Genomic DNA, 13,833 nt, shown 5'->3' on the forward strand with positions numbered 1-13,833 from the left:
AGCCAAGGTAAATCCTAAATATCTAAATATTAACATAGTAAAGAAGTTGGAAATTTAATCAGTGAAATCTCTTCTAAGTTCCAGATTTACTAAATGTGATTAATACTCACTAACGAAAGTGTAATTTCAACGAGTAAAAACAGTAACATTATTTTTTAATTTACACATGCTTATGAAAAAATTTAACCTATTTATTGAATTTTAAAAAATCATATTTAAGATAAATAAAATTAATTTTAACTTGAAAATCAGTATTTTTGCCAACCTGTTTTAAGTTTGGATTACAAAAAGTTCTAAAGAAAATCAAATTATAATTTTCTTTTGACATGTTAAGTGTGTGGGTCACATACAGAATCACTGTGATCATGGGAAATCTCCTTTAATTACACAAAACTGTTTTAAATGTTAAAACTTCCATGCAGAAGTCTATTAAAACAAAACATTTATCTTAATCACATATTCATTACAATAACATTTCTATGGTATGAATCATTCTGAAGTACTATAATGAGAACATTCATTCATGAATCAGAATTGATATGGTGGATGAGCTGCAGGTGGACTTTCATATAGTATGTGCGGCTGAATACTTTATGGCACACAGGGCATTGAGTGTGGCCCCGGTGTAGACGTCGGTGCATCGACAGTGAGCCTGCATGCTTGAAAGCCTTCCCACACACTTGGCAAACAAATGGAAGCCGCAACTCAACTTCTTCAGGTCCACCACTTGATGGGGAACCCAATTCCGGCATCCAATCACCCTCCCTCAGCCAGTGAGGCAGGTCTACAGAAGAAAAAACGGCCTAATATAATGTTGTGCCAATGATGCTGTATTACTATAAGACGCATTTATTGTAAGTACAATAGAGTCCTGATTATCTGACCTCAAGATGTTACTAAAGCTAGAGGCCAATTCATACTGCAGTACAAACTAGTTTATTGTGAGTGAGCTAACCCAAAAAAGAATTTTCAACAATTTTACAGTCACGTTCATATAAAAAAAATATCATTTATGACTTTATTAATGTGGTGGTATTTTAATGTGTTCTAAATCAAAACGATTACATCCAAAAGAGAGTAAGGCAAATACGACAAATATTAATTTCTTAGGTTGCAAATCTCACTTCCATTGAAGTACTATAGTGGCGCATGTAAAAAACAATTTGGCGTATCTAAGAATCACTGTAGTATACATACTTATTTCTGCTGTAACATCAGTCATGAAGAAATAACAAAATGACATGTTAATAATTTAAGGTTAGATAACCGAGACTCTAGTGTTAACTAAGACTGATGTGTTTTAGAAAACAAAGTGAAATTACTATAACAATTATCAAATAAGAACAAGATTATTCTACTTCATCATAACCCTGTTTGGAATTTTAATGTCATCACCTATTGCATCACATTTTTTTGTTGTAGTAAGAAATTATTAATGTAATGGTACAATAAGACTAGATGATGTTACTAAAATGAATAATGCCAAATTGCTATTAGAAGTGCCACACATCAGTAATGATCCCTAATAACAGAAAGAAAAACTGATGCTAATCATTCAACTCTCAAATGTTCACAAATAATTACTTACTTACTTATAAATAGCTATTAAGGAACCCCCAGGTTCATTGCCGCCCTCACATAAGCCTGTCTTCGGTCCCTATCCTGTGCAAGATTAATCCAGTCTCTATCATCATATCTCACCTCCCTCAAATCTATTTTGATATTATCCTTCCATCTACGACTTGGCCTCCTCAAAGATGTTTTCCCCTACAGACTCCCACCTAACACTCAAGATGCATTTCTGGATTCGCTCATACGTGCTACATGCCCTGCCCATCTCAAACATCTGGATTTAATGTTACTAATTATGTCAGGTGAAGAATACAATGTGTGCAGTTCTGCGTTGTGTAACTTTCTCCATTCTCCTGTAACTTCATCCCTCTTAGCCCCAGATATTTTCCTAAGAACCTTATTCTCAAACACCCTTAATCTCTATTCCTCTCTCAGAGTGAGAGTCCAAGTTTCACAACCATACAGAACAACCGGTAATATAACTGTTTTATAAATTCTAACTTTCAGATTTTTTGACAGCAGACTAGATGACAAAAGCTTCTCAACCGAATAATACCATGCATTTCCCATATTTATTCTGTGTTTAATTATCTCCCGAGTGTCATTTATATTTGTTACTGTTGCTCCAAGATACTAGGATTTTTTCACCTCTTCGAAGGATGAATCTCCAATTTTTATATTTCCATTTCGTACAATATTCTGGTCACGAGACAATCATATACTTTGTCTTTTCGGGATTTACTTCCAAACCTATCGCTTTACTTGCTTCAAGTAAAATTTCTGTATTTTCCCTAATTGTTTGTGAATTTTCTCCTAACATATTCACGTCATCCACACATACAAGAAGCTGATGTAACCCATTCAATTCCAAGCCTTCTCTGTTACCCTGAACTTTCCTAATGGCGTATTCTAGAGTGAAGTTAAAGAGTAAAGGTGATAGTGCATCTCCTTGCTTTAGCTCACAGTGAATTGAAAAAGCATCAGACAGAAGCTGGCCTATAAGGGCTTTGCTGTAAGTTTCACTGAGACACATTTTAATTAATCAAATTAGTTCCTTGGGAATACCAAATTCAATAAGAATGTTATATAAAACTTCTCTCTTAACAGAGTTATATGCCTTTTTGAAATCTATGAATAACTGATGTACTGTACCCTTCTACTCCCATTTTTTCTCCAGTATCTGTCGAATATAAAAAATCTGATCAATATTCGATCTAATATGCCTAAAACCACACAGACGATCCCCAATAATTTCATCTACATATGGAGTTAATCTTCTCAGAAGAATACTGGACAAAATTTTGTATGACTTCAACAAAAGTGATATTCCTCGAAAGTTATTACAGTTAGTCTTGTCCCCCTTTTTAAAAATAGGTACAATTATGGACTCCTTCCATTGTTGTGGTACAATTTCCTTTTCCCAAATAACAAGTACAAGCTTATAAATTTCGCTAGATAATGTACTTCCACTCTCTTGTATTAATTCTGCTGGAATCTGGTTGATACCTGGAGACTGTTGACAAATAATTATTGTACTTAATGTTCCCATTCAAAAACAGTTTCATTTATCTGTCATTATGTATACAAAGAGGGAGATTCTCTCAATTTCCATGCACAAACTGCATGTGTCGCTTCATGTTGTATGTGCGACTGAATACTACATTACAGATCGGACATCTTGTGGTTCCCTTGTGCAAGTTCCTGTGAAGAGCGACGGATATCTGATGCCTGAAGCCCTTGCCACAAATGTCACAGTGATGTCTGTAAATGGCTGGCCATCTGCTGCCAGTCCACCGCAGTTCTCCTACAGTAGTAGAAAATGTAGACTGTAGTACGTGTCTACTCTTAGAAGTGCAAGCAGGCTTCAAGATAAAGAATGAAAAAAAAAAAAAGTCTTTAATGTATCAATAAAATAAAGTAAAAGTTGCCATGTCATTTCAAATAAGGATGCTAAATTCTTCACAGTTCCAGTCCAGATTATTCCTTAAGTTAGCAACAGATTATCGTTTTAATATGAGATACATTCAAAGTTGACAACAGTTAAAATTCACACATGACAGACATACTTTGATCCGCAAATGTTACTGGAATATTATATGACCATGCCCTGCAGCAACATCAAAGATATCACTTGTACAAGCAACAGAACTCAAGAGTGTCAAACATTATTTTGCTTTTAGTTGTTTACAAAGTTTGGTGTTAGAAGATTCACCAATAATTATATATAATCACATGTCATCTTGTATGGGGGAGGGGGAAAGAGGATAATGAAACTGCGAATATTGAATATTGACGAACAGTCTCCTCAATAAGCTTAACAGCGTAATATATTACATGTAGGAACAAAAATGCATACAAAAAAGATGTGGGACATTCTTTCTTTGTTTATGAAATTCAGAAAGGGTTACATCAAAGTTATATTACAATACAATGTTTCATTCTCTAATAAAAATTTAATGAAGTTACATTATAACAGCATGTGTTTCAACACAATAATCTATTTAATTAATTTTATACGAACTGAAATGTAGGGGCTTTTGATCTATCACCATGTGTAAAAACCGGAGTATGGAACTGCTTTAATCATATACGATCAAATAATAATGCAACAATGCTTTGCCACTCTTTCATGTGAAGAAATTAATAAATTATAGTAGAATTAAATGTACTTTACAACATACAATTCTGCCTTTTATAATGCATTTATAACAGAAGAATATCATCTGTTCAGTACAGAGTTTTTCGAATTATATAATTTGCACCTATGTAAGAACATTTTTCTTATTCAAATATAATCGTAGTATTTTCTTTAAATATTTATACATAATTACTTGATGTTTAAAAGCAAATTCTCGAGGTGTGATAAAAACTCTTGGATAGTAACTTTCTATTAATTACCATTACTAATTTCTGTTTAACATTTAACATATAAGATGAAAGACAACCCATGAAATTAAATTATATTTAAAGTATCCAAGATGCTACCCAACCCAGTCAACACCATGGACCAGACGCATATGGCGCTTCATGTTACTCTTGCGGCTTAAAACCTGTGAGCAGATTGAACAACGAGTTTCGCCCAGGTGGATGGCAGAATGATACCACACAGAGTTTGCATGTTGGAAAGTCTTTCCACACTGACCACAAGAGTATGGCTTCGACCCTCCTCCCGCGGCTTGAGCAGTTCTCATGGCTGTTGTTGGCCACCGAGAGGAGGGCATCTGTGTACTGCGAGCAGAGCTTTCAGACACTCCATCGCCTATAAAAAGGAGGGATGGAAATTACAATTAATGCAAACTAGGTCTATAAACATGAAAGATTTAATCTGTGATATACATATTTTTAATGTTTTCATACTTATCACTGAGTTACATGACTTCACAGTTCACAGAAGTTATATTTGAAATTATCACAAGCAAATTTACAATTCTTCCAAGTTCTTATATTAACCATTTACAACCAATTCAACACTATGTTATCACATAATCTAACCCAAAACTTATGCACAAGAGACTATTTTCATTTAACAGAAAATAACTTGGAGATGACCACAAGCAAGTCTCTAAGCCATGAAACCAGATTTCGTATTGATGCCATGAACCATAAGAATGTGTCTACGGCAGTTCCCCTTGCGACTAAAGACCATGGAACAGACGTGACACTTGGTAGCCCCTACATGAATCGCCATATGATGATACAAAGAGTCACGATGCTGGAAACATTTTCCACAAATCTCACATCTATGAACCAGCTTCCCCTCTTCCTTGAAGAATGGCAGCGTTGAAGGGGAGAATGCCTGGACACTGGACACCCCTAAAAAACCAGGGTAAAGTTTTATGTCCCATTCACTTCATAAAATTTATACATATAGAAACTTAACGATATATCTCAGAACACCAATGTCACAGAAATACAAGCAAAGCCTGTAGAATCACATCACTCAGGGTTAATAGAACAAGACAGTCAGTCTCAGTCTTCTATACTTTACACTTTAAAGTCAAAAATTGCTTATAAGTTCATAAAGATTCATCATGCACGCCAATGCCATGTATATGACGCAAGTGCCGCTTCATGTTTCCTATTCGACTAAGGACTAAAGAACAGATATGGCAAGTAGTCTCGCCCATGTGCATTGCCATATGCAACTGACAGGACTTCTTGTGACGAAACAGTCTGCCGCAAACATCACAGCTGAATGCAGGGTTGGCTGCAACTGATGACGCACTACCACACCAGCTGCCTACAACAGGAGGGAACAACCAGGCTTTAGTAGCTCAAGCAATTACGTCCCATCACCCAACCAAACAAACCCAATGTTCTGAGAAACAGAACATCTAAAACGCACTTTGAAAGTAGAATTAACTCAAGAATATCATAGCCAACAATCTTTACAACGAGATGTTTCATGAAGATTATTTAAAATATGCACATATGACCATTCCCTACATTTTTACTTCAATATGCGCCACAACATTATTCGTTCATTTACCTTTATACTTCAATATGCACTCAATTTATGTTGAAGGTTTATGTAGGAACAGGTTGTATATATAAAAATAAACTTCAGTATGTATTATTAGGTTTATTTGATTATGTACAATATTGATCACTTTCAGCATTACACTTTTACATACATTTACAATACTTCCTGCTAGAAATGAAAGAAAAAAGGCAGAAGACTTTCCGATGTGTTGTACATTGCAGTATAATACTTGTTCATTTTGACAAATCAATATCAGCTATAAATTTTGCCTACATAGATTAGGTGTTCAAAATTTTGTTTCAGGTTTTTTTTTTTTTTTTTGCAAAATTATTTCATGTTTGAAAACAAGTGACAGAAAATAGTGTACGAAAGAAAATTCTTTCACAGTAGGGAATAGCTTTCCACCAAATAAAACACACATTTCGAAATGGGGGGGGGGGGACAATATTTTACAAATTCAGACTTAAAGCTGTGGAAGAAAATGTTAATAATTTGAAATTTTCATCTACACTGAAGTTTAGTAATTGAAAGCATTAATTAATTGTTCTTTTATAGTAGTCTTTACCTTACATCATAAACATGGTAGATATGAAGGAAATACAGATTCGTGAAATTGTAACCAAGATGGATAAAATTATTATTATTATTATTTATAAATCCAGTAATTAAAATGTAATAAATAAAATATATATATATATATATATATATATATATATATATAAACACTTATAAGGAAATAGCAATTCATGCATCAGAATACTTCTTCACTGCCTTCATTCATACATTTGCCTAAACTAATTTATAACAAATATCAACTTCTAAATTATATACACTCTAGTATTACTAAACTTACTATCAACTTATATACAATGCACACCCTACTGTACTAAAAAAACATTTTATAAAAATATAAATCAATATTCAGTTACATTATTCACCAACTAAAAATACTTTAGAATTGATGTTTAAGATGAATGGTATAAAACTGCTCATTTGTGCAACATGGTCCCACAAGATTCATGTGAGTCATTGGCCAAGTGGCCAGACATTACTTGCAACAGTTTATGAAAATACAATAAAGTCCATGAAAGCTGCGTGTGTGGTTCATGAACCAGTATATTGGTCATCCATACAGGTGGCCCAGGTTCGATCCTTGGCCAGTTCGTGATGGAATTTGTGGTGGACAAAACAGACATTGCAAAGAGTTTTTCTAGGGGTACTACCATTTCCCTCTATCATTCCACCAACACCTTTCATCTTCTCCTCCTTTTATTTACCATTTGTAATGGTTAAGAATAGGCTGGGGTAAATCTTGGGGATAGTACAGGTTATTGATTCTGATATAGGAGGAGTACTTGACTGACTATAAGATTTGGCTCTGCCAGGACTGAGAAAGGATGGTCCACCTGTCAGCATCGGATTTACGCATGCCACCCAGGTAAACTGTCGGACTTGGACAATCATTGCACTATGCAATAAGCCAAAGTAAGCCTAGCTGCAAGGATCCATCCTGGGTCTGGCCTTGGAAGAACCACACGAAATAAAGCTAAAGAAATTCATAAAGCAATGAAAGATAAAAGTATATATAGAAACCATAAAACCAGTACAAGCTGAATAATATTACTGAAATTTTATATTAACACATGATTAGAGGAATGAACAAATTGTAAGCTTACTTACAAATTATAAATATGTATAGCTGGAGTACCTGTAAAATAAGTGACTATTTTGATGTTAAAAATTTCAGCTAATTTAGTACATAAAGTTAGAAGAAATTTATCTTTCTTGTCCTCTGACATAAGAATGGATCAGGCGAAGTTTGAGGCTACCACTTAATTCAGAATCACTTGAATCATAAACTGATGTAATTAGTTTTCCAATGCACATAACACCGTCATTTATTCAGAACTTGTTTATTACATATTTTGTATGCTTAATATTATCTTTTCACTGCTGATTCTTTGAGTTGCCACAGTACACTTCTTATTATGTCTCACTATGTATGCAGTTACATAGGACCACAGCACCTCTACTGCATTAAAACGAGTGACAAGAGAAAGTAGTAATGTAACTGATTGGTATTAATGTTAATTCATGTTTTCTTCCAAGTTCATCATCAGAAAGAAAAAGGTGTGTGAAATTACACGAGTTCCATCAAATCCATTCCTTCTAATTTTAAAAGAAACATTCTGGCACTAAAACCATTGTATAATACCTTCTTTCGTGGATTACGATGTATGCAGTGTTATCAGTCACATTCTTTGTTTGATGTTCTAAATTTGAGGTAATGAACCCATATACCACCTCAAGAATATTCATGGTTAATTTCTTTGTGATAATCAAGTTCACTTTTTCACACACAATAGGAAGCTGGAAATGAAGCCGTATATTCTGGCATGGAGTAGTCATCAAATGCACCAGATATCAAACACTCATTTGCCACTTGCCAAGCAGTAATAACCTCTTGCTTCATCAAAATGTGTAAACTAGATTTTTCAGTCTATTTAAAACTTAGGTTCTTCTATCTAGAGTAATAAATACTTGCTGATTTGGAAAGATCTGCATTGCAAATGGCGACGAAATGCTCAACTGTCATCTGTTGCGATTTTTGACAAACTATATCTTACTTAAAACAATGTAAATTTGTCACTCATTTCTCAAAGCAACATTTCATTTCTAGATTTCCAATGATTCAGTTTCACTTTGTGTTTGCTGTATTATTTTTTTTATTGACCAAAAAGGGATCTATTTGAATAACTGTATAGCTCTCTCCACCATTTATTTTACAGGTACATCAGGTAAGACTGTCTTTCTCATGGCTGGCTTTGTGCAATTATACTTCTGTTACACAATATTTGAAAGCTTACTGAGGGCACCCTTGGTTGACTCCATCTTCCTTGGCCTTTTCAACATGCTGACTAACGATAATATAAATACGACAAAATAATGCAATAAATAAGAATACATGATTTATAAAGACTGGCTTATACCCAATAATAATAATAATAATAATAATAATAATAATAATAATAATAATAATAATAATAATAATAATAACAATAACACAAAATATGTCCTTTAAAAAGAACTGAAAACTGAAGGCCAGTTCTGCAACATAGATGAATATAATCCAAACTGTATTAATCGTATTCTGAAATCAGAGCGAGGAATATGGTTAACGAATCTTTCTCACACTTCATGTCGCTGGATTTTGAAACAACGACACATTGCTTGTTCATTCACAGTCATGGACAACTTGTGTTCACGTGACTCCGCGTGTTTTGCATATAAAATGTATAGAATTTTTAAATAATGGTCCAAGTGGTGAAAAATGTATAGGTATGTCACTCCTAAAATATGACTTAACATGTATTACCATAAAAGTAAGGTAATTAGAACATTAATTTTGGTAGTCTCTTACTTCAACAAGTGCTTAGAACTCAACTCTAACTTGAGTCTAGAGCTTTTAGCATCTTTTAACTACGACTGTCGAAAAGAAAATAGCCAGCGAAGTGTGTTCTGCAGGAGTTCAACCATGCGCTTCACCCAGATGATAAATTCGATTTTTACATAGCTTCAGCTCGCATGTAATAGGCATTCCAGTATGACGCAACAGCTCTGCTAGATTGAACACAGTCCTTGCATCCCTCCCATATGAAATGTCAATTCTAAAGTATTTTTAAATTGCCAGTATTCACAGAATTTATAGGCTAGCCAGAATGGTAGAAATAAATAGGAGAGCATTAAGATAACAATGGATTCACTGCCACATCTCAAGTGCTGCAGGTATTCCTGTCTCAGAATGATATTCCAAGAAACATGGCTCCCTACACAAACTCACATTGCATTCCCAGCACTTGAAGCGTGTCTGCTTGTAAGACCCCTTTGCAGTCGTACGACGTTTCAGCCTGCACTGACGACACACTTTTCCATGGGCATCAGCCTTGATGAGATGATGTGGAAATGAGCTGTCTTCCTTGCCAAGACCAGACTCCCAATTCACAAAGCCTAAGACAGTAATTAAGATGCTTATGTCACTCCCTGCATCTTCATCACTTTATTCAATTCTAGTAAAACAAATATGAAGGTGATATAAGCCATTCCTTAAAAAAATACTATATATAAATACTATTTTTACATAATTATCTTTATCAATAAAGATGAGTACTGTATGGTTTGTAGTCTCACTTCTTGTAACTACGTCTATGAAATAAGTCTTCCTACTTTACACCAGCATGAGGAAGGAGCTATGAATACTGCAAATATATATTTAAAAAAAATCAAGTAGAAGTTGCACTCCCTTGTTAAATAACTATAATCATACTTCAAAATACCATTATCCAGGGCTGCTTTCCCAATATAACTTTTGGAACACACCCTTCCCACCACTTTTCCTGGCCTATTTCGAATACATGGGGATGAGAAGGCTTCATGACCTTATCTCTACCTGTTAAATAAATAAATACTACATAATAATATTTTTTTCGCAATTACGAAGTCAATAATTATAGAATACTGGTTTAAGTACAATCACATTGAAAAGATGCTATAATGCATTTCAAAATGAAAGCTGGCCTTTCACTAACCTCAATATTAAAATTATACTCCTGAGAAGTTTACGTTTGAACACAGTCAATCACTTGTGTTCTCGACCAACCAGATATGATACAAAATTACAAAATAAAATGATAGAATATAATTTACCATTAATTAAAACGAAATATTAAGTGAAAAGTTTCAATAATAATAAATTTATGACAATTACTCAAAATTAAATTCAAACACTTCTGTTCTTGTTTTTGATTGTAATATCTTCAAGGGAAACAAATAACTCGAAATTGGATGGTACAGAAATAAACAAGCACTTCTCATACACAAAGCACTGCATCCACCATGTCACACAATTTGTAATTTAATCCGACTATTTTCTAATTTCTTACATGTACAAACAGGTATGTGTAGCACATTAGATGAAACCACAAAGTATTACACAAATTATTTATTTATTTATAAAACGACAAATGCATTTTAAAAATTATTCTTTACGACATACAACAATGCATTCCGAAGTGTTAAATACAAATAGAAGAGAACTAAATGTCAATGAATCATTTTCAGAAGACTGAAGATCCTATTAGTACTTCAATACTATGTTTCAATTAGCATAAGAAAATGCAATTTATATAGTGTGAGGAATCCTTCCCTAAACAATAGTGATAATATACAATATTCAATACAATTTAAATAATTAAACGTTAATATTAAATGTTGAATGAATATTGTGTTATACAACATTAAGCACAATGTACTGAAAGACAAAACCTTCTCAAATTTCTAAAAAATTACAGAAAAATCTATCATCAAAGATAGATAAAGAGTAACATTCCCACATATATTTTATTCTTCAATGGTCAGACTGCGAATAATCGTTGAGAGCAGGATCTAGATAGTCACTGGTACTTGTGAACTCTAGTTATAACCTCAGTTCATTACAATAAACAAATAACACACAAAAAGACCTATGTGTTACCAGTACACTTTCACACAAGAAACACCATAAAAATTATATACCCACAAAATTACCCCTACAAATAAAAATTAGCATCTAATATAATGAACTATAATCATACATTTTCAAATGTGCTTTGTTTCAAAGTTTACTCAACCTCATTGTTGTCTTTTACCCTGACACATTGCTTAAAGATGCTAAGACTAAGCAAAAGGAGAAGGAATAGAGGGAAATATAGAAATAAACACTATAAAAATATTTCATTTATTCTCTCAGAAACTCAATTTCTTACACAGATGGTGGATATAAATACATCCATTAATAAAAGTATGTACAAATTATGTCATAAATAAAATTATAAATTACAGTTACAATCTATATAATTATCACAACATTTTTGTGAACAATAATCTGTATTAATGAATCAAAAGAAAGATTGTGAAATGGAGAACAGAAAGAAGAATTACAGTGCATGATGTAGTAGTAAATAATAATAATAATAATAATAATAATAATAATAATAATAATAATAATAAAGCAGTAGTAGTAGAAAATAGGAACTGTTTGCATATGAAATGACTCTACTCTCGAATCAATAGCTTATCTCCTAATTTATAATTATCACTTTAGCAAGAGGCATCATTCATACATGGTACTAGAGCCAATTCCTCCTTATGGTGGCCCTGGATAACAGTCTACTGTAACTGTGTATTAAACGTCTACATTTAAACATTTGGATTTCACTTTACTGATTCTGTCATCACTAAAGTATGGAACAATGAGGGAGACACCACTGCACACTCCCTCCTGCAGTACAGACATGATAATGGTATGAGGATTGGTTTAGTAAAGAAGATTGAAAGGCTTATAATTGGGTATAAGAGATTGCGCTGAAGATTTTATTTACAATTCTATTGCTTTGTATGTTGATGCTGCATATTAATAGAAGACACCAAGATATTGGCACTTTTGCTGGAAACCCATAATCAAGAAGAATAAGAAGAATCATTCACACATTCATCAACGAAGTTTAATACAATTGGACCTGCCTTTGCCAACATCATAAAAGTAAAGAAGACATTCAAGAGCATTTTCAAAAAACACATGCAAAATCAGAATGTAATTTATTCTCCATTACTGAACATTATATACTTTAACTTCAATTCCGTGTAATGAACAACATTCCTGGGCATTGAAAATCTCAGAAACACCAACAAGAATAAAAATAAATGGTGCTTTGATTATGATTATGATAATACTAAATAATCTCATTTATCATATAGATTTAATGTTATATTCCTTCCTAGCAAGATGCCTCTTACTTCTTACAGGTAATTTCATGTATGGTTTAAGGAACTATCTATCAATAAAATGTTATATCTATGAAAACCCATGTAACATATTGCAAGTTCGAATGACAGTAAAGTCTCCTTCAGTGCCACTGTGTTCAAGTTCATCTAAAAATCCAACAAACATAAACATATGTTTAATACTGATCTGGAATTTCCACAGTCTTGAAGCAAACACAAAATAACCAAAAAATATTGCTTAATCATTTATCCAATACCTTTATTCAGTGAATACAATATACATCACATAGAGTAAAAGTGTAGAAATACAATCACTCAGCAAATAATTAAAATTTATAATCCAAGAAGTAATGTCACTTCAGTCACTATGCATAGACCACTTATTTTCATGAAAGGACATACTGAACATTTTCACTTGTTAATTCCATGAACAATACGCATATGTCGTTTCATGTTACCCTTGCGACTCAGCACACAGTTGCATATGTCACATTTGGAAGTACCCTGATGGAAGGCCATATGATCATAGCACGAATTCTGTCGACGAAAAGATTTACCGCACACTTTGCATACATATAAACCTGTCTGGTACTCTATTTTTCTCGACTGTGGTTGAAGCACATCAAATAACGGAGGTTGCAGCCATAGTTCTCCAAATTTTTCACCACCACTATTACCATCGTCACCACCTCCTAGAAAGGGAGGAAAAATATGTTCATCATCAAAATAACATTTAAAAAAATCTAATCTCACCTCCAGTTTTACACTATTTTAACAAAAACTTTAAAAAATCAAGAATAATAAATATATGATTTGAATTAACCTGTTCGATTTCTGCTTTAGTAAATATATTATGGCTTTAAAGAAAACTTCTCAATATTCTATTTGTGAGGATTAAGTTACATGATTACTAACAGAAAACAAAAGTGAAATTAACATACCAGAATGAAATATTTATT

At 33.2% G+C, this 13,833-nt stretch overlaps 1 protein-coding gene across 9 annotated transcripts in view; it reads right to left on the bottom strand.

Annotated features, from left to right (window-relative positions):
• Window positions 1-58: 58 nt before the first annotated feature.
• The window catches only part of LOC138696415 (protein bric-a-brac 1-like), a 212,602-nt gene continuing 198,827 nt past the window's right edge, over window positions 59-13,833 (bottom strand). Inside the window, exons 6-7 of one of the 9 annotated variants that reach the window (XM_069821362.1) lie at window positions 9,897-10,063; window positions 4,875-5,385 (exon numbers count right to left, since the gene is read on the bottom strand). In XM_069821362.1, coding sequence (XP_069677463.1) covers window positions 5,245-5,385; window positions 9,897-10,063 — 308 coding nt within the window. In that variant the 3' untranslated portion in view covers window positions 4,875-5,244. The other 8 variants (XM_069821361.1, XM_069821367.1, XM_069821372.1 and 5 more) reach the window with 8 other exon arrangements.

The sequence above is a fragment of the Periplaneta americana genome, chromosome 3 (assembly GCF_040183065.1).
Source record: "Periplaneta americana isolate PAMFEO1 chromosome 3, P.americana_PAMFEO1_priV1, whole genome shotgun sequence".
Classification (NCBI taxonomy): domain Eukaryota; kingdom Metazoa; phylum Arthropoda; class Insecta; order Blattodea; family Blattidae; genus Periplaneta; species Periplaneta americana.